This window comes from Cordyceps javanica, chromosome 2, assembly GCF_051103115.1.
Source record: "Cordyceps javanica chromosome 2, complete sequence".
NCBI classification, from domain to species: Eukaryota; Fungi; Ascomycota; class Sordariomycetes; order Hypocreales; family Cordycipitaceae; genus Cordyceps; species Cordyceps javanica.
The window spans coordinates 2475682-2493313 of record NC_139296.1 but is presented as its reverse complement, the minus strand read 5'-3'; the positions used below and the strand labels follow the sequence as shown (position 1 = coordinate 2493313).

The 17632-nt window shown below is 53.6% G+C and overlaps 5 protein-coding genes and 1 non-coding gene across 6 annotated transcripts; 2 read left to right on the top strand and 4 right to left on the bottom strand.

Moving 5' to 3' along the window:
* Positions 1 to 175: 175 nt before the first annotated feature.
* V2A60_003247 (deoxyribodipyrimidine photo-lyase PHR1) lies at positions 176 to 1993 on the bottom strand (the record flags this gene model as incomplete). Its single annotated transcript, XM_083254584.1, has 2 exons — positions 176 to 713; positions 768 to 1993. The coding sequence occupies 2 exons, from the start codon at positions 1991 to 1993 to the stop codon at positions 176 to 178; spliced, it is 1764 nt and encodes a 587-aa protein (XP_083110710.1).
* A 539-nt stretch (positions 1994 to 2532) lies between these two features.
* V2A60_003246 lies at positions 2533 to 2671 on the bottom strand. Its single transcript has one exon. It is a non-coding gene; the product is annotated as a tRNA-Arg (tRNA).
* Positions 2672 to 3386: 715 nt separating this feature from the next.
* V2A60_003245 (GNAT family N-acetyltransferase) lies at positions 3387 to 3932 on the top strand (the record flags this gene model as incomplete). The annotated part of the gene is made up of 1 exon (XM_083254583.1): positions 3387 to 3932. The coding sequence occupies one exon, from the start codon at positions 3387 to 3389 to the stop codon at positions 3930 to 3932; it is 546 nt and encodes a 181-aa protein (XP_083110709.1).
* Positions 3933 to 4515: 583 nt separating this feature from the next.
* Positions 4516 to 6168, top strand: V2A60_003244 (XRCC4-like factor-domain-containing protein; the record flags this gene model as incomplete). The annotated part of the gene is made up of 1 exon (XM_083254582.1): positions 4516 to 6168. The coding sequence occupies one exon, from the start codon at positions 4516 to 4518 to the stop codon at positions 6166 to 6168; it is 1653 nt and encodes a 550-aa protein (XP_083110708.1).
* A 5252-nt stretch (positions 6169 to 11420) lies between these two features.
* V2A60_003243 (uncharacterized protein) lies at positions 11421 to 13107 on the bottom strand (the record flags this gene model as incomplete). Its single annotated transcript, XM_083254581.1, has 2 exons — positions 11421 to 12113; positions 12184 to 13107. The coding sequence occupies 2 exons, from the start codon at positions 13105 to 13107 to the stop codon at positions 11421 to 11423; spliced, it is 1617 nt and encodes a 538-aa protein (XP_083110707.1).
* A 2772-nt stretch (positions 13108 to 15879) lies between these two features.
* Positions 15880 to 17534, bottom strand: V2A60_003242 (mid region of cactin-domain-containing protein; the record flags this gene model as incomplete). The annotated part of the gene is made up of 3 exons (XM_083254580.1): positions 15880 to 15897; positions 15975 to 16007; positions 16164 to 17534. 3 exons carry the CDS (start codon positions 17532 to 17534, stop codon positions 15880 to 15882), a joined length of 1422 nt encoding a protein of 473 aa, XP_083110706.1.
* Positions 17535 to 17632: the final 98 nt, after the last annotated feature.

Below are 17632 nucleotides of genomic sequence, written 5' to 3'. Positions count from 1 at the left end.
TTATTCTTGGCCTTGCAAAAAGCCGTGGCAGTTGAGATTGCTTGTCATGGTACAGATACGGGTCGGACATGCCAGCCAACTGTTATTTAACCCAGTGCAAGAGTATTTCGTTTTCACAGCTAATTTTATATACTACTAATACAAACGCCAAATACTAGACATTCATTCGACGACCTCACGCCACCGCCGCTTTGTACGCAGCCAGGGCCCGTTGCCGACACTCACTGTGTTCGATGATCGGCTGTGGATATCCGGCCTTTTTCGCCTTGTCTCCCGCGCCACGGTTGTACGGATCATGAATTTGCTTGTTGTCCAAGTCTTTCAACTCTGGAATCCACTGGCGAATATATTCCCCATCGGGATCGAATCGCTCACTCTGTCGAAGTGGATTGAAAATGCGAAAGTAGGGCTGGGGATCGACTCCCACGCTGGCGCTAAAGCCCCAGCCGCCGTTGTTGCTGGCAAAGTCGCCGTCTACCAGATGCTCCATGAAGTACTTCTCGCCCATACGCCAATCAATAAGAAGATCCTTGGAGAGGAACGACGCCACCACCATGCGGGGGCGATTGTGCATGTAACCCATGTGATTGAGCTGCCGCATAGCGGCGTCTACAATGGGAAATCCGGTTTTGCCTTCACACCAGGCCTTGAAATGGGTGGTATCGTATGACCATTCTATATCCGCATAATCCGGCTTGTATGGCTTGTTCATGCTGTAGAATAATCAGTTAGAAAAATGGGCTAGATGCCATAGGTTACGTACTCACCAAACGTGTGGCCATCTGACCAAGACATGGCGATAGAAATCCCTCCACGCTACTTCGCTGATCCAAACCTTGATCCCATCAAGGCCTCCGTCCAGCTTCTTTGACTTGTTTCTGTCCCTTGCAGTGCGCACACAGGTTCGAGCACTGATTGTGCCGCTCGCCAGGTGCACAGAGAGGCTGGACGTGCCGTTATGGCTCGGCAGGTTCCTCTGTTGGCTATACTCGCCGATGCGTTCTTCACAAAATTTGTCCAAGCGCGCTTTAGCCTCATGCTCACCGCACGGCCAAAGTGCGCGGAATCGCTTCGTCTCCTCTGCCGACAGTTCCTTTCCCTTGGGTGCAGCAGGAACATTGCACTCAAAGAGTTTCTTGAACCTTTGTCGTGCCGGTTCGGGATTCTTTGACGGGGTATCATGAAGCTCTAGTAGGTCAAGGTTGGAGTGAATATGAGCCATCCAAGAACGATACCATGGTGTGTACACGGCGTACTGGTTGCCCGAGCCGCTGCGAAGCTGACCCGGTGGTACCACGCACGTATCATGGACAACTTCGAACGACTTTTTGCTCTCGGCCATTAGTCGTAATAGTTTGGTCTCTCGACGAAGCTCATCAACCTCGTACTCCAAGTTTGCACACAAATGATTGCAGCCCCATGAATCGAGCAGCTCGAGCACACGAGCGGGTATTTTGGCGCGCTCTTCCACGGTCTCAATGTAGAGCGGAATATCCAGTTTGGCCAGGTCATCCTTGAGCACTTGCAGCGTGCGAATAATGAAATCCACCCTTACTGGGGCTCTGAGATGCGCCTCGAAGTCTTGGGGGCTGACCAGGTAGAAGCAGACAAGAGGAACGTTCATCTCTTTTGCTTTCTGGGCTGCCAAGGCTAGTGAAGTATTGTCGGCACAGCGCAGATCAGTCTTGAACCAATGAGCCACAGCTTCACCTTTGACGGCTTCCTTCATGGCCTCGGCTGTCTCGCGCTGGGCTGTCACCAAGTTCTCCATTGGGCGGTGAAGTCCCTCTTCAGCGTAGGCGCGCGCTCTCGTGTTGCTCATCTCCGGTGGATAGTAATCCCGGAGCACTATCCCATGTTTTTCGGCAATATCAGCCGCATGGTGCGGTTCGCGAATCTCATCATCGTAGCTCGCCGTCTTGGCCTTTTTGCTTCCATTTGTACCAGCAGCAGGCGTAGTGCTAGCTTTGCGCTTGGTCGATCGAGGCGCCATTGTGTTGAAGTTGACAGTATATAACACTCGAGGTCGGAAAGACGCCGAGAAGATGGTGATGAATCGGGACGTGAAAATGTCTCGCCGCGCCACTGGTGCTCTAGAGCAGAGATACATGTAAGTACTGGCAGAGCAGACGTAGTAAGTAAGGGTTGCTCGATGGTAGACACAATTACGACTCAACCAAAAGAAGAAGTAGGGAAGAGAGGTCAGCATATATAATGTCACATTGCGAAGCTCTTGTAGGGAAATGGTATGAGCGCAATGGTTTTCACCCCTTTCACCGAGGAGAGATCTGGTTGCCAAGGGCCCCGATTTCCTACGCGTCATTGCATGGCTGCGGATCGGGAGCGATCTGCTACTTTACTGGGCCATAAAAAAGCTAAATGGACTGCGCGAACCGACACAACAAACAGGTAAGGATCTTTTATTAGAGCAGAGGAAAAAAAACCTAGAAGCAATCAGGGGAAAAAAAGCCCAGCGATTTTAAGAAATCGAAAGAATATGCAAAAAAGAAGAAAAAAAGGAACGAAGGTATGCACCCCCTGCCGGACTCGAACCGGCAATCTCAAGATTCCGAGGAATAGAAGCTATTGTAGGGTTAGCTTGCTGAATGTACAACGACAAGATCTAAGCGGGGTACGCACTCTTGCGCCTTAGCCATTAGGCCAAGGGGGCCGTTGTTACCCGACGACGACTAATTTTCTACTATGAGCCCATTGCAGCGTTGCTCAATGTTCAAATCGACCACCATGTTTGTTTACTGGGGTTTTGACCATAAAATCATGTGAGACCGGCATCAACACTATAAGTATAGAGTGTTATACGATTCTTTTCCTTCTTGCGGTGCTGAGCTCTCTGCTTGGGTCCTGACGTCCATCCGCCCAGTTCTGCGGTTACTGGTGACCGGGGGGGTTAGTACCATCTCGCCAACCCACTTGACAGCAGTGCAATTAATACTGGAATTATAGTCAGGAAACATCGTGCAGTGCGAGTTCTAAAGACATATGAGAGAAGTTCATGGGGAGACGTTTGTGAGATGCTTGAGCCGCTCAGTACCTGCGAGGCGGTGGCAGTTTCCAAATTTGGCTCGCCGAGATCAGTGCCACGTTTGTTCGAATGCGCTGGAAACGTCAGCGCGCCCTTCATTAGGCAAGGCCATACGTCTGAACCTTTGGCTTGATTAGTTAAAAGTGACGATTTTCCTAGGTCGACGAGGGCTAGTTCAATTTGCAAACACTTTGTCAGTCATACAGCATCACTCGACAGCATTCTAAAAACGAAAAGGCTGCGAGTTATTCAACTATATAAGCGAAGCTGTCTTTAGAGCTTTGTTGCCGTACATATCTACTCGCACTGTTTTGGGTGCTGTGCTCCCTGGAACGGCAGCAGCATGAGCGAATTGGAACTCGAAAGGGTCAGCCAGCTGACGCGAGAAGACATCGCGGGACTAGACCTCAGCTTCACCATTCAGGCTGAAGTTGCCAAGCCAATCAGTCAACTGGAGAATGAGCTGCCTTTTCAAACGTCGTCGCTGCCCGAAAGGGTCAAAAATTTCGGCTTCGACGAGGAGGAATTAGAGGGGGCCGATGGCTTGAATAAGGTTATTTTTGTTCTCAGGGCCGAGGATGGCCGCATACGCGGGTACTCTGTTGCGTCTAGGAACTGGAATAACATGGTGTCGCTCGATTTTATTGGGCTCGATGTCAGTGTGCGAGGCTACGGCAACGCGCTTCGGCTTCTAGAGGCTGTCAAGGCCTGGACGCGTGAGATTGGACTCGGTGCCATTCGGATCGAGGGTCAATCGAACAATGTTGCTGCTTGCCGCTTTTACAAAAAGGCAGGCATGATCTTTGCAGGCTACGACGAGCATCTCTACAGCGCGATTCCCGAGAGCAGAGGCGAGACCGCCGTCTTTTTCTACGCGCTGCTAGACTAGTTTGTAGCCGCCCACATCTGCCAAGGACAAGAGGGAACATGTAACTAAATCTGCAGAGTTTTTCGAATGTTGCTCATTGTTGAGTTGAATGATGATTGTTTCGAAAATGGATTATATCCATGCCGGCCCAACTATTGCAGCTGTCTGCAGTGCCTGGCTACCGTCAAGCATAGCCAGTAGGCGCCAAGCACCGAAAGCATCCCTGGAGCCCCATCAAGTCGTTGGGGCGAAAGTCGCGCTGATGCCTGCTTCTCACCAACGACATCACTTGTGCAAGACATAGCACTCTCCGGCAGGCGAAAAGTGAACGCCAAGTCTCTCCATACAGCTAGCATCCTCCAGAGGCACGTCCATGTGGCTCAGCATTTCTCAGACCGCTTCTCAACCAGCGACGCTTCGCCCAGAAAATTTCAGCGCAAACAGTGCATGGTTGGCTGCCGACTGCTCTTAAAAAACCGCAAAAGTTTGAGCAGCTCCCAACCACGGCGTGCGTTCATTTCTCTCGCCAAGGCGCAAGAAGCTCCATCTGATAAGTCTCTCAGTATTGTGAGCTTGGACTCATCGGGGGGGACCAAGGCTCACCATGGCTGGCGCTAAGCCATGGCGACCCCTGAGGCTTTCGGAGCAGGGCGGGTTGCCACCATTACTGGTTGCCTTTGAGACAAAGGCGTCTGAGTATTCTATTCGAATCACAGACATGGCCCATGTATGGACCGAGTCGCTGGAGAGGAAAGCCATCTGCATAAGAGCATGGGGCGAAAACACGAGCATCGACCCGAGCGACACGCCGGAGAACATGGGCAAGTTCCTCCAGACTATCCAGAGTGCCCTGGATGAGACGACAGCCGCCAAACCTGAACATACAGTTACGCTTTCTCCAGGCTCATCAACTCACGCAGGGGAAGATGGCTTACAGCTAGTGGCCACCTGTGAACTCCTGGGCTTTGAGCCTCTCAAATGGCCGTTTCATCTGAAGAAGTCATCGCCAACTTCTGTCGCGAATGACTTTGCAGTACCTCTAATCGAGACTCTGTATTCAAAGAGTCTCCAAGTCGACATGTTGGTACAGGCGTTGAAACACAAAGACGCCGTGATCTCAAAGCTCTCCGACAAGCTCGAAGCCACGGGTACTGGCCTGGAGCATGTGTTTACCGCACTTTCAGGCCGCAAAAAGGTGACGCGAGAGGCTGCAGATGACAAGATTAGAGGCCTAGCGCCGTTCAATGAGCGCAAGATGATGAATGATCTCCGGGACAACGCTGATCAGCCCTACGACGTGATGGACCTAGTACAAAAAGTCTTTGGCGACAGAGCTATATTCTCTGATACTGCGATTCAGCTTACACCGGGCAGACTGGAAGGTTGGTGGCGCAGCTTCAGTAGCACGTCGAGTTTACCACATCGTACTGCGACTGCTCTCGAAAAGCAGGCAGCACCTCTACAGGAGGCAATACCCTCCTCACCCCCAGATACTAACGATGTGACCATGGGCGATGATGACGACGACGACGAATTCCAGATTCAATCCACTCCGCCACGGCTCAAGCCCAAGAAGGAGAACCAGCCGAAAGACGCTGTAGGAGCATCGTCGAAATCGCAATCGCCTGCGACAGCCATCAAGGAAGAGCACAGGTCTTCTCAGGAGCCGAACAGAGCCGGCCGTATTGGAGCGATAGGAGGCAAGAGGCAAGCATCACCTCCATCGGCACCCAAGAAAGTCAGCCCAACACGCCCTACCACCAAGACAGCAAAGGCAGACGATGACGAGACCGCATCGGAAACGGCTAGTGACGTAGACGAGACTGCATCGCTTCCCGATGAAGCCCCGTCACCGCAGCCTGCGCCGTCTCCGCCGCCGGCCAAAGTACCAGCGAAGAAGAGCGGTCTGGGTCGCATCGGTGGAAAGCCGAAACCACCGGTGCATGATTCAGAGACACCTGATGATGCCGCTGCTCCTGCGCACGCTTCTACAGTAGCGAGGGGCGGCGAGGGTGGCTCGACTGCCCCCAAGAGGCTAGGCGTCATCGGCAAGCGGACTGGTGGCAGCACAGAGGCGCCAGGAGATGCGATCAAGGATGACGTGCAGCGCGGCCGTACCACCTCCCGCAATGCATCGGCAGAGGCTGGGGAAAGGGAGACGTCGCAGGAACGCGCGGATCGGAAACGAGAGGAGCTGAAGAGGGAACTGGAGAAGAAGGCGGCGGCTGGGCCAGCAAAGAAGAAGAGGCGATTCTGAGCTCCCCGGGTCATGTTGTCTGGCATCATTTGGATATATTTTGGCTGCCTCATTTTTTTTACATGCCCGGCACATGGCTAAGCATGCTGTCAATTTTTCTGTGGGCAACATGACACTGATTCGGCTCCAGAAAAGACCTCGCGCTGACAGTCGGGCCATTCCCTGACGAACCCGTGGCATGGTACAACAAGGCAATATTTACACTGCGTCGTCACTCTCCAACGCTGCTGGCTTTCCTGCCGATGTGATACACCAGTCCTCTACTACCGTGCAGTGCGTGCAACGCTCCAATCATACGTATACGCCCCCTCAACTTCTTCACCTGGCACAAGCCCATCCACGAATTTCGCGGGCCGACTACGAACTGCAGTGGTTTCTTTTTCGTCTAGTGAAACTGGGCCACCTGGGGGGGGAGGCTCCACGAGTAGTCCATCAGTGCAAAGGGAAAATCGCACACGCCGACGCGAAAGAGAAACGCCGAGTGCATAGTGATTTCCCCCTAGCAACCACGACAGCGTTGCGTAACCGTGACGCTCTCTCAACGACCTTTGCTCATGCGGTGATTGCGGAGCGCAGCACAAAGAAGCCAGTCGACTGAGAGCATATCCTGCATACAAGCCTCTTGTTGAACCCGCACCTGGACCTGTTTGAGACCATGTCTACACTCCACGTGGCAGCAATGTGGTACATTTCGACGAATGGTCTAAATTTCCAAAAGGCACGGTACCATCTTGTTTGTTTCAGAGGGAGGGAGGGAGGGCGTTGGGGGATTATAGTTTGTAGATGCAGATCAGCGTCACGTTGGGAGACAACATTGTTGTAGAACTTGAAATGACGATCTTCATTTCCTTACAGAAGCGTTGTTGTTCCTCACAATGTTCGCATCACAGTCGACGGCCATGGAGTGCCGCCCAACAGCAACGGCTGTCTCACTCCACAATCGACTTTGTCTGTAATAGTTCATGCCTCGACCATGTATTCTTTATCATTATTAATTTTATTATTATGATTTTACATCTTTTTGAGTCGACTGCCTACTTACCATGTACCTCCATCTCTACACGTCGCCCCTTCAAATTTGACAACAACAACTCTTGCACAGGGTTGCCAGAGCGCAGGGGCCACACCACGCGCGGCGGCGCGCCCATGGAGATGACTGAACTTGCCAAATGATCGAAACAGACACACAAGGCCGCACGTGCGGCGCACTACCGCCAGTGCGTGGTCGCATTGGGCACTATTCGGTCGTCAGTAATTCCGCAGCGGATGTAGTCCCCGCAGTAGGTGTGTGTGTGTGTGTGTGTGTGTCCCGGGCACTCCCTCTCCATCACGATGTCGTCCAGGACAAGACAAGATTGCGCCATACATGGGGAGGGGGGGAGGGGGGGTTATCTATCGCCCGTACTTTTTCTCCCCCCATCGACCCTCTGAAGAAAGTATCAGTATCAAAGACGCTCCGGGGCAGTCGTCTACGGGCGTCGGGGTCGCTCAGCCCGCAGGGCCAGCCGTCTACAGCATCCACCGGCCAGCCGTCTACAGCATCCACCGGCCAGCCGTCTACAGCACCCACCTACCTCAACGGGTAGAGATGGAGGTTGGGGATGGGGACGGGGACGGGCAGGTAGGCAGGCAGGCAGGCAGGCAGGCAGGGCGTGTGTCTTGGACGACGGGTCAGGCGACGACTTGCTGAGTACGCAGCGCGCCCGTTTACGCCAGCCGTCAACTAAATTGGCCATCGACTATACCGGTAGAAGCGTTGCGTTGCGTGGGGTGGGCTCGTCATCGCCCCAAAAGGTTGGGATGGCGGCTGTTCCGATGATAGACTCTTTTCTTCTTCCTCCTCCTCCTCCTCCTCCCCGGTCGTCGCTCCATTTTCCATTTCGTCAAGCCGGCCCCAAAGCGGGCGCCGCCCAAACTAAACCCACTAGTCAGCGTTGTATCCATCTTGCATCCCGAGTTCCAGCGGCCGGGTACATCAGGTCTCAGGCGTCGAGGAGGTTTTTTTTGGCGTACGGACTGCGGGCATCTTATCCCAACCTGGCAACCTTTAGGGGGGGGAGGGACTTGGGAGGGAGGGGAGGGGCAGACAGATGCAGGTTGGTGGCAGATGCAGATGCAAGTCTGTCCTTCTCCGCCTTTATCGTTGCAGACAAAGCTTGGGGAGACCCCTCCCCCCCCCTTCCTTGCCCGTTTGAATCGAGAGAGGCTGACTGACGAGCTGGTTGTTGTGTGGTGGATGGTGGTGGTTGGTGGCAGTGGTCACAACCACCCTGGTGGACACTGGACAGCTGCCAGGTTCTCATCCTGAAACAGGTGGCACTCTCTCTTCTTCCCAACATCTGTTGGGGGCGATGCGTAGGAGGCAAACGACGGTTCTCCTTTGGTCCAGTTGCGGCTTCTTTTGGTCGAGACACCTGCAGCGCGCGCGGCGTCGTCGAGTATTTTTAGCACTGGCCCTTATGTTATTAGTGGCGATCAACGGCCAACTTTTTTTTTTTTTTTCTTTCGTCGTGGAAAAACCACGAGGACCCCGCATCACTGATATTGTTCTTTCTATTCAGATCCTAAACTAGTTAGTGAAAGGGACGGGGTCCGCTAACTAGTAACTAGTTGGCAGAAAGCAACTCGAACACACACGCCCCCCCCCCCTCTCCTCGCCCTGGCAGAGACAGCCGCTCCACGCAGCCCTACCTTTGGGCGTCGATATGCCACCCAATTGGCCGGGAATGGGTGGGAAGAGGGGGAGGGGGAGGTGAGGGGGGGAAGGCCATCTATCTACGGGAACTTTAAAGGATGACCCCAAAAGAGTTGACCCGGAAAGGGCAGTGGACAAGGGCCGCCCGGCTTTTACAGCTCAAAGTGTGGCCAAAAGAAGTTTCTTCCCCCCTGTCATGTTTCGGCTTTCTAATCTGTAGAGAGAGAGAGAGAGAGAGAGAGAGAGAGAGAGAGAGATTTGACAGAGACAAGACTCCAGAGAGGATCGGCCCCAGAGGGCATGTGCTCTCACATGCAGTGGATAATCGAACAACTTAAAATAAGCAAGAGCGCTAGCTACAACTTTGTGTTGTGTTGGGTGGGTGTCACACCTTTTTCCTCAAAGTGAGGCAGAAAACGGGTTTGCGGGCGTTGGTGCCATTGACAACCGACGTGAAGATCCCCGGGAACTACAACATGCGGCCACTAAAACAACTAACTGACAGAACGAACGAACCCCCCTCCCCTCCTCCACCTTTCCTCTTCTCACCCTCCCCCCCGGTCCTTGAGTCAAAGATGGTGGCTTGTTTTAGTGCGGGCGCTGTTTCTCATTCTTCTTCGCCTCTTGTATCAGCAAAAAATGTCTTCAAGCACAGGCCGCCCCGTGGCCGCTTTCTTCTTCTCGCCTGGATCTCTTGGGGATGAAGAGAGACGAACGAGGTCGGCATTGCCTACTCCGGCCCAAACCCCCCCAGCAAAATGATGTCCGACTCCGTACGCTCCAACTTGGCTGCCCTTGTCTGCATCTAGTTAAGAAGCAAGCCCATGATGACGTTGCTACATAGTAGAAACCCAACCATGGTTTCCCACATACCGACGCACGCACACGCACACGCACACCACACTCACACACACATACACATACACATACACATACACATACACATACACATACACATACACATACACATACACATACACATACACATACACATACACATACACATACACATACACACACCCCGGCTGCATTATACTCCCCCCACCACCCTTTCTTTTTCTGACGAAAACAACAAGGTTATTCGAGGAGCTGGACTTGAAAAAAGTAGGGCAACGACCTTGTCCACATCCCAACATCCATGCCGGCAGATCCTTCTTTGGAGCTTCTATTTTCCTTCTCTCGAGTTGCTGTTGTTGGATCAGCCGTGGCCAAGGCGGCGCCCGCCCCCTCCTCCTCCTGGAGTGTTGGCTTCCGCCCTGGACATTTCTGCAGCTCCATTCCCACACTCGACAACCTCTAGAAAAAACCTTGTCAACTTGCTTGTTCCTTGCCCAGAATTCGGGGCCGCGTTGGTGGGAGTGACCGGATGTGCGCTGTGCATGTGTCTTGGGAGGAGGGGAGGAGGGAAGAGGTGTAGCCCTTTTCGCAGTATTTCGAGAAATTGTTGAAGAATTGTTTAATTTATTAAGCGAGCACTTTTTTTTTTCTCTCTCGTTTTCGTTTCCCATCATTTGTTTCAAAAAGCCACACGTGTTGTCAAAAGTTTTGAATCCCGCTTACTTTATGCCAAGCCTCGTCCCCTCCTAGAGAAACCCAAACGAGCTCTCTCTCTCGCTCTCTCGACCAAAAATAAGTTTTTTTTTTTTTTCGGGTTCCTAAAGCTCTTCTTTGTCCTCTTGCATACGAGGCTCTGATTTCCGCGCAGCTGCCCCTGGGCCTCTGCGCTGATGGTGGGCACGGCTACTGGCCACAGGTTGGTCGTTGCTCAACAACAAGAAGAGGGCTTGTTGTCGGCTGCATCTCGCTCGCCCCGTAGCGTGATGTGCAACCTGTGGAGCGAGGGAAAATGACACAGAACACGCACGCACGCACGCGGCCGGGGTTTTACGATTTCGCCTGCTAATAGAGCATCACCGGGGTTTCCCCCTTGCACAAGAAATGATGTGCGTCGCTCATGCGTAGGGCACGTAGGAAAGTACTCAGTATACCACCAGCCACCAAAGGTACCTGGAACTAACGTGCTCCTCTCCTCTTCTTCTCGTCCTTATACTGCAAGCATCTATTCACCGACATTCCTTCCGAGTTGTGAATATATTAAATTATAGTTGAGAGAGAGAGTGTGTGTAGGCAAGAAATTAAGCCGTAGTATTGTCCACGCGTCTATGAATAATAGTACATGATAGAGATAAAGAGTATCAAGAAGAATCAAGAAGAAAAAAAACAGAATCTCTAACAAGATGACAGAAAAACAGAATGACAAAAAAGAAACACAAAAAAAATTAGATTCTTTCGTCCCGACAACTAGTGAAATATCGTCTCCGTCTCCTCTCATGAGCATCGTACTTTTTCATCTGCACTTGACGTCTTTTGTAACATTGTCTCGTCAACAAGGAAAAAAAAATTTAAAAAAGAGAATTTCAACCTCCTCATCTTGCGCCCGTCCTACAATGTAGTGGCTGGTTGGTGCGTGTGGATCGTGTGACAGGTTGTACTGCAGCGAATGCTGGTCCATCACACCTCATTCTCCATTCCTCCATGATACGAATAGCCCGTCGTTCTATTCGTGCACCCCTTCAGGCTCAATGCTGATTCCTTGTCTTGAGTCGTAGTCGGCATGCGTGTAATGACTCTGGTGCTGGCCATTTGGCATCTGCCCGGCAAGACCAGACGACAACTGAGGCGCATATGGAACCACAGTTGTTGGTGGCGGCACGACGCCACCGACATGGGTTCCCGTCAGGGTGCTATCGGGAACACCGCCCACAATGGCATACTCCCCCACGTTCCCTTCACCAAGATTGTACATCGCGTAGTTGTTGTAGCCGGTGGGGTCTTCCTGGCTAAACCCGTTGTAGCCTTCGTGGGCCTCCATGGCTGAGTAGCATACGCCTCCTGCAGGAGGCATGTATCCTTCGACGTCGGAAAAAGTATTCGACACCGACTGATGGCCAGACGGTGCAGGAGGGCTGTAGACAAGGTGCGACTCCTGCGGGAACGACATCGGCAGTCGGTGGCTAAAGAGCCTCTCGCGCCCACGAGAATTATACCCAATCACGCCTCTGCGGCCGCCAGAGTAGGAGCTGTTGGCCATGCGGTCGCGCTCCGAGCCGTGCGATTTTGAGCGAATATTACCCTTGCGATACCTTGTCGTGCTCTGAACGCCTTCTTGGAGCGCCCAGTCTGCCAACACCCACTCTGTTGCTCGTCTTGATTCTGATCCGTCTTCCTTTAGCGGGGCTTTTTCAAAGGCCTAACGAGGGTTCATGTTAGTATATGACTTTGGGGGTGGAATCTGAGCTACGCAATGCGCTGCGACGTACTCGGTTCATGCTGAGGTTGTGGCGGATGCTGTTCTGCCAACCCTTGTTGTTGACCGCCTTGTTGGTGTTGTCTTCGAACCACTGGTAGATTTGACGCAGCGACAGCTTTCTCGTATTTGAGCTCATGAAAGCTCGGTAGAGCAGCTGAGAGTAGGGCAGGCTGTTGATGTCATTTTTGCCTTTGCTGGCGTCCGAGGTGCAAGGGTAGTCACTCGGTGGTGTTGGGATGACGCCGGGGTAGTCGTGGTGCGAAGTGGACTCGCTCGCCAGGGAGCCCATTTCAGGAATCCCAGACACCATGGAGCGCTGTTGGGTAGGCGAGCCCTCGCCAAAGTGGCTGGGGGGATAGTGCGGGCTACCGTAGTTTGATGCCATCTCAAACACGGGCGAGTAGTTGGCCTGCATTGGGGGAGGGGTGGAGGCGGAAAACGGGGCACCACCGCAGTCCGGGAAATAACCCGCTGACGTAGGGGCACTTTGGAATTGATAGGGAACTGAGCAATCCCAGCCGCTCGCTGTTGATGACGGCGAATTGGCGTAGGCAGAATGATCCGGCAGCAGCTCGTGATGATGCAACGTCCAGGGCTCGCTCTCTCCCGAGTCGGATGACGGCGGCCAGCCAAACGTCTGTGGGGAGGAAATGACAGAATAATTGTCCGGGGGAGACATGGGCTCACGTTTCCTTGAGTCGATATCGGGTGGCAGCGGGCAATAATAGGGTGCTGAGGAGGGAGATTCGGGAGTCTGTCTGTTCGTCTTGACCATCAGATCGTCTTCGGCCTTCCACTTTGCCAGGTGGATGTCTGTGATGCGCTCAGATCTGATGATATCAGGCGGATTTTGAATGAGATTGGGAGATGCGGAGGGGGAGGCCAGCTTAATATGGCTTTCGCCTTGGCCACTGGTTGGTGCAAGAGCATTCATGGCCACGTCTGCCGCGATATCGCCGTGTAGTTTGGCCGTTGTCGGTTTTCTATTTGCTCGGGAAAAAAAGGCGTGTGTCCGCTTTCTTCCAGAACCAGACGGACCTGGTGTGGCGAGCACGAGTTCTTAGCCGGCAGTATCCCCAAAGTTTGCCTGTAGGCAGTCGCTCAAGGATATGGCAGGCGATGGGATCGGACAAGGCCGTTTCACAGGATGACAGTATGAAAGACAAGAAACATGGAGATGGATCTAAAAGGGAAAATGTATCAGCAAATGAGGGAGATTGTTTCGATGGAAGTCTGAAAGAATATAAAGAACAGAGGGGAGGAGGGGGGGGGGGTTCCGGCAGAGAAGTAGGAGGAGAGATGGGCAACATCTATCTATAAGTGAGGGAAAAGTACGGAGTAGCGGCGCGCGCCCGTAGAGTGCTGCAGCTCGAGGGACAAGAAGCAGAATGGGAGAGGGTCTGGAGATGTGTGGACCCCGCGTGAGCCCGTCTGTTCTACAAGGCCGGACGGCTTCAAATGGAACTAACTGATTCTATTGTTGACAGTCAAGAGCAGCTTTAGACAGTCGCCCCATGAACCTTGCTGTGGGAGGTGGTCCCTCCACAACGGCTGCAGGGCCCAGGGAGTGTACAGGCCCAGATCGAGACAATGCTGGTAGGCGGGCAGCGGGCGGGTGGGTTGGTACTCACTCAGTACGCTTGGCCTGGTCTGGCGTAGAGCTAGCTAGTTGCTCTTAGGCTTTAGCCAGGGCTGGGCATGGGAGCCTTGTCCCTTTGGCGTTTGGGGCGTGCATCTATCAAGGTCAGGTCACCCATCTTGTTCGCTGGCTGTCCAACATGCTGTTGCATGGAGAAGACGAAGAAGCGGAGGAGGAGGAGGAGGAGGGGAAGGAGGAGACAGCGGCTCTCTCTCTCTCACAGTCCCTCCCCCTCTCCCCCGATCTCTGTCTCTCCATCTCTCTCTTTCTCTCCCACTCATTCACTCTTCCTCTCTCACGATTCCCATCCCGTCTTTGCCCCATCCTTGGCCTTAGCTTCTTGTTCGGCGTCATGCCCTGGACATCGGACTGGCCGGTGCGCCAGGGGGAAGAGGATGAGGAAAGGCAAGAAGCCGTGAAGAACCCCTTCGCCCCTCTGGTATACCCGAATGAGACCGGGGCCTGGCTACCACTCACTACCACCCGCATCCCTGCAACTGCGACCCTGTGCGCTTCTCTCTTGGTGGTGTGTGCGCCTGTTGCAGCTGTTGCAGCTGTGCCGACGTGTGTCTCGCTGTCCTCCCATTCGCGCTGGCCGGCGTCTGCAGGCAGCGGCGTTATGTCCAAGAGAGGGCCAAGGAAAGGGGACATGAGGCAAGACTGGTCCAGCGGGAGACGGTGCGAACGTGCCATTTTGACGACATCACGGACCAACATCTGATCGAACCACGTTCTCCTTCTGGCTTCGTCCAAAAGTAGAGCGATGGCGACCGGCTTGTAATTGCGCTCCCTACCTCCCCCCCCCCCCCCCCCCCCCCCCTCTTCTCTCCCTCTCCCTCTCTCGTCGTCCCAATCACTAACTAGTGGTTGTGTATCACTGACGAGTCGCCACACCACTGCTAACTTGTGTTCCCGCGGGCAGTCTTCTCATTGGCATGTAGTGCCATCACGACGCACGGCACCCGCTCATTCTCGCCAAAAAAGAATGTCGTATTCCCGAAATGGTCCGATTACCATCCCTTCTGATGCTCGTTTTGGTTTCTTTTTTTTTTCTTGTCCTTTAAACACTTCAACGTAAACAGCAAGTTTGGTGTCTGGCGATGATTGGTTCTCCGGGAGGACAGTGTAAGAGCCCTTTGATACTGAGGCGATTGGCTACTCCAACTGGACCTCCTGTTTCTTGTTACTGACAAGCAAACAAAAAAATGACATCTCATCTCGGCTCCTTGTCTCATTCACTTGAGCTGCCGTTTACTTTTCTCTCCCTCTCTTCCTCTCTCCCTCCCATTCCCACTACACTACGGCAACGAACGCGGGCAGCCACCTGACGCCTTACACATCACCCAGAACAGCATCAAGTTGGGATGGGGCGTTCAACGGCAGGCCGCAGGTTCCGTAAACATCCACACAAGTGGGCCAATCAGCCCAAAAGTTCTTTTGGGTGTTTTGAAACAAGGCCCCCAAAGGCTGATACAGACTTTTTTGGAGACCGCAGCCGCTCTGTAGGGATGGGTCGTTTGCAGGCAGACCCGGAGACGCCGTGTAAGCCTCCAGGGGAGGCCACACATTGGCCAAATCAGGCGCAGACGCTGCCCTCTCTGCGAGCCAGTCTCTTTCAAAGTCTCATTACTGCTTGATGATGTGCAGGCTTCAGGCTGCTCTCGTGGCACTTGGACTCATCGTCGTTGCTGCCATGGCTATTGTCCTACTTTCTAGAAAGAATGAGGTGTTACATGCAACCTAGGTTACCCTCCCATGCTATAGTTGACGAAGGTTCGAAACAATAGAACCACGGTTGAGCGGGCCGGCATCCTCACTCTCCTTGCTTTTGTTTTCCTTTGGTTGGCACATGATGCGGTTTGGAGAACCGGTGTAGCTGTTGCGTCCAGTTTCGGGTTTGTGCTTGTAGCATCTCGTCCCCTCCGCCCGCCGTGTCCGTCATGGCAATTCCCAAAAGTTCTACCAAAAACCTCAAAAAAGGTTGACATGATCTTCATCCGGTATTTTGAGCCTCCAAAAATATAAACAGCCACTCCAGTGGCGGGCTGCCATTTTAACCTACTGTCCTTATTTTCGGTAGAAGATCTACGAGCAAACATGTCAGCCCCAATAATTTCCGGTGAAATGGGACGCCGGTCCCGGCAAAGATATGCAGGTCTTACCTTTTTGAACTGAAAATGCAGCTGCAGAATGCCCTAGTGAGGTCAAGACACGTTAGCTGTGACTGCTCCGGCTCCTCGCGGCGTTGCTTCCGCCATGTTACAGACAGACAGACAGACAGGCAGGCAGGGAGAGAGAGAGAGAGGGCCGCAATCTCGTTCGGCCGAGTTTTTGCTCTTAATCAAACTTACCTTATCGAAGGAGCTTCTGAATCCACGGTCCCTCTTGGCGCTATAATCCCACTCGCGGTCCACAATGCGAAAGGCAATGTCTTCGTATGGGGGTCCCGCGATGAAGCGAATCAAGCAGGTGTCTTCCTCGCCTGCGGCCGCAAACGACTCTCCCCGCCGCCTCCCGTGCTCGCGAATAATCTTAAACGTCGGCGCCTTGGTCTTGTCGACGAGTTCGGGGTAGAAGATGTTGAACTTGTAGCCCTGCACGACCTTGGGCGGCGGGTTGTCGTGGTCATAGTGCGTCTGGTTGTACTTGTTCCACTCGTAGCCCATCTGGACCCGGTTGAAGTATCTCGGTTTGCGAACCCGGTGCTCGCCCGCCCACTGGGGCTTCGACGACGACGACGACGTGCCCGGCAGCTCCTCCTCCGCCGCGAAGACCTCCTCGTTTTCCGAGACGCCCCGGGCAGCCTCCCTGTCGTAGAGCGTCTGTGTCGCCTTGGAGGCATCTGCGTTGTTGCCGCCGCTCGGTTCTGCGGGTGGCGCGTTCGGCGCGCTGCTGCTGCTGCTGCTGGGCTGTGCTTGTGTCTGTGCTGGTGCCGATCCCGTATCGCTGCCCTCCTTGCCGAGGGACGGGCCCCTTCGCTCGAGCTTCCTCTTGGTAATTTTATCAACCGTTCGTGCCAGGACGGCTTTCGCCTTCCAAACGAGCAAGCTCTGCAGCAGCTGCTCCCAGTAGTCCATGTCAATGTCTTCGTCGGATCGTAGCTTCGTTTGTATCTGCTTTTCCAGCGCGCCCAGCTGCTCGTACGTTTTGGGCGCGAGAATTTTGTTGATGTCGTCGTCCACGCTGCTGACGACCCGTCTATCGTACTTGGATGGGTCGAGCTTTGCCTTCTGGGACTTGCACAGCGAACGCAGCGCCTCCCAGTATTCCCTGTTCCGAGGTTCTGTCTCCAGCACGTGATAGTGTTTGATGTCGGCCTCCAACTCCTTCAGTCCTTCCAAAGAAAGATTCTGCACAATATCCGCCGGTTCGGGCACGTCTATGTCATCGTCGCCAGCTTCATCGTCGAAAGCGTCGCGCTCGTCGTCAATGTATCGGAGGCTGAAGGCCAGGTAGTCGATGGGCTTCGCCCTGTTCTCACGAACACGAATATCGGCCTTTTTTTTCGACTGACGCAGGACGAATTTATCCTCGTCGGCGACAAACTGGCGCGCCTGCTCCTCGTTCGAGACATAGCTTGCCGCGGCCTTGTTTGCCGACTGGCGTGGTCCGCGTCGAGAGGATTTCGATATGCGATTGTGTGAGTCGTTCTTCGGCGAGGTGCCATCGCGCACCCTCGACGGCCCAGAGCCGTTGATCATATTTTGGCGACCGGGATCCATCCTGCGCGATTCGTTGTTGGGTTGGTTGCTTTCGTTGTTCCGTCAGAGGTTTCGCCGCGCTTTCGAGACTCAAATTTTTAGGCAGATGCGATCAAGCT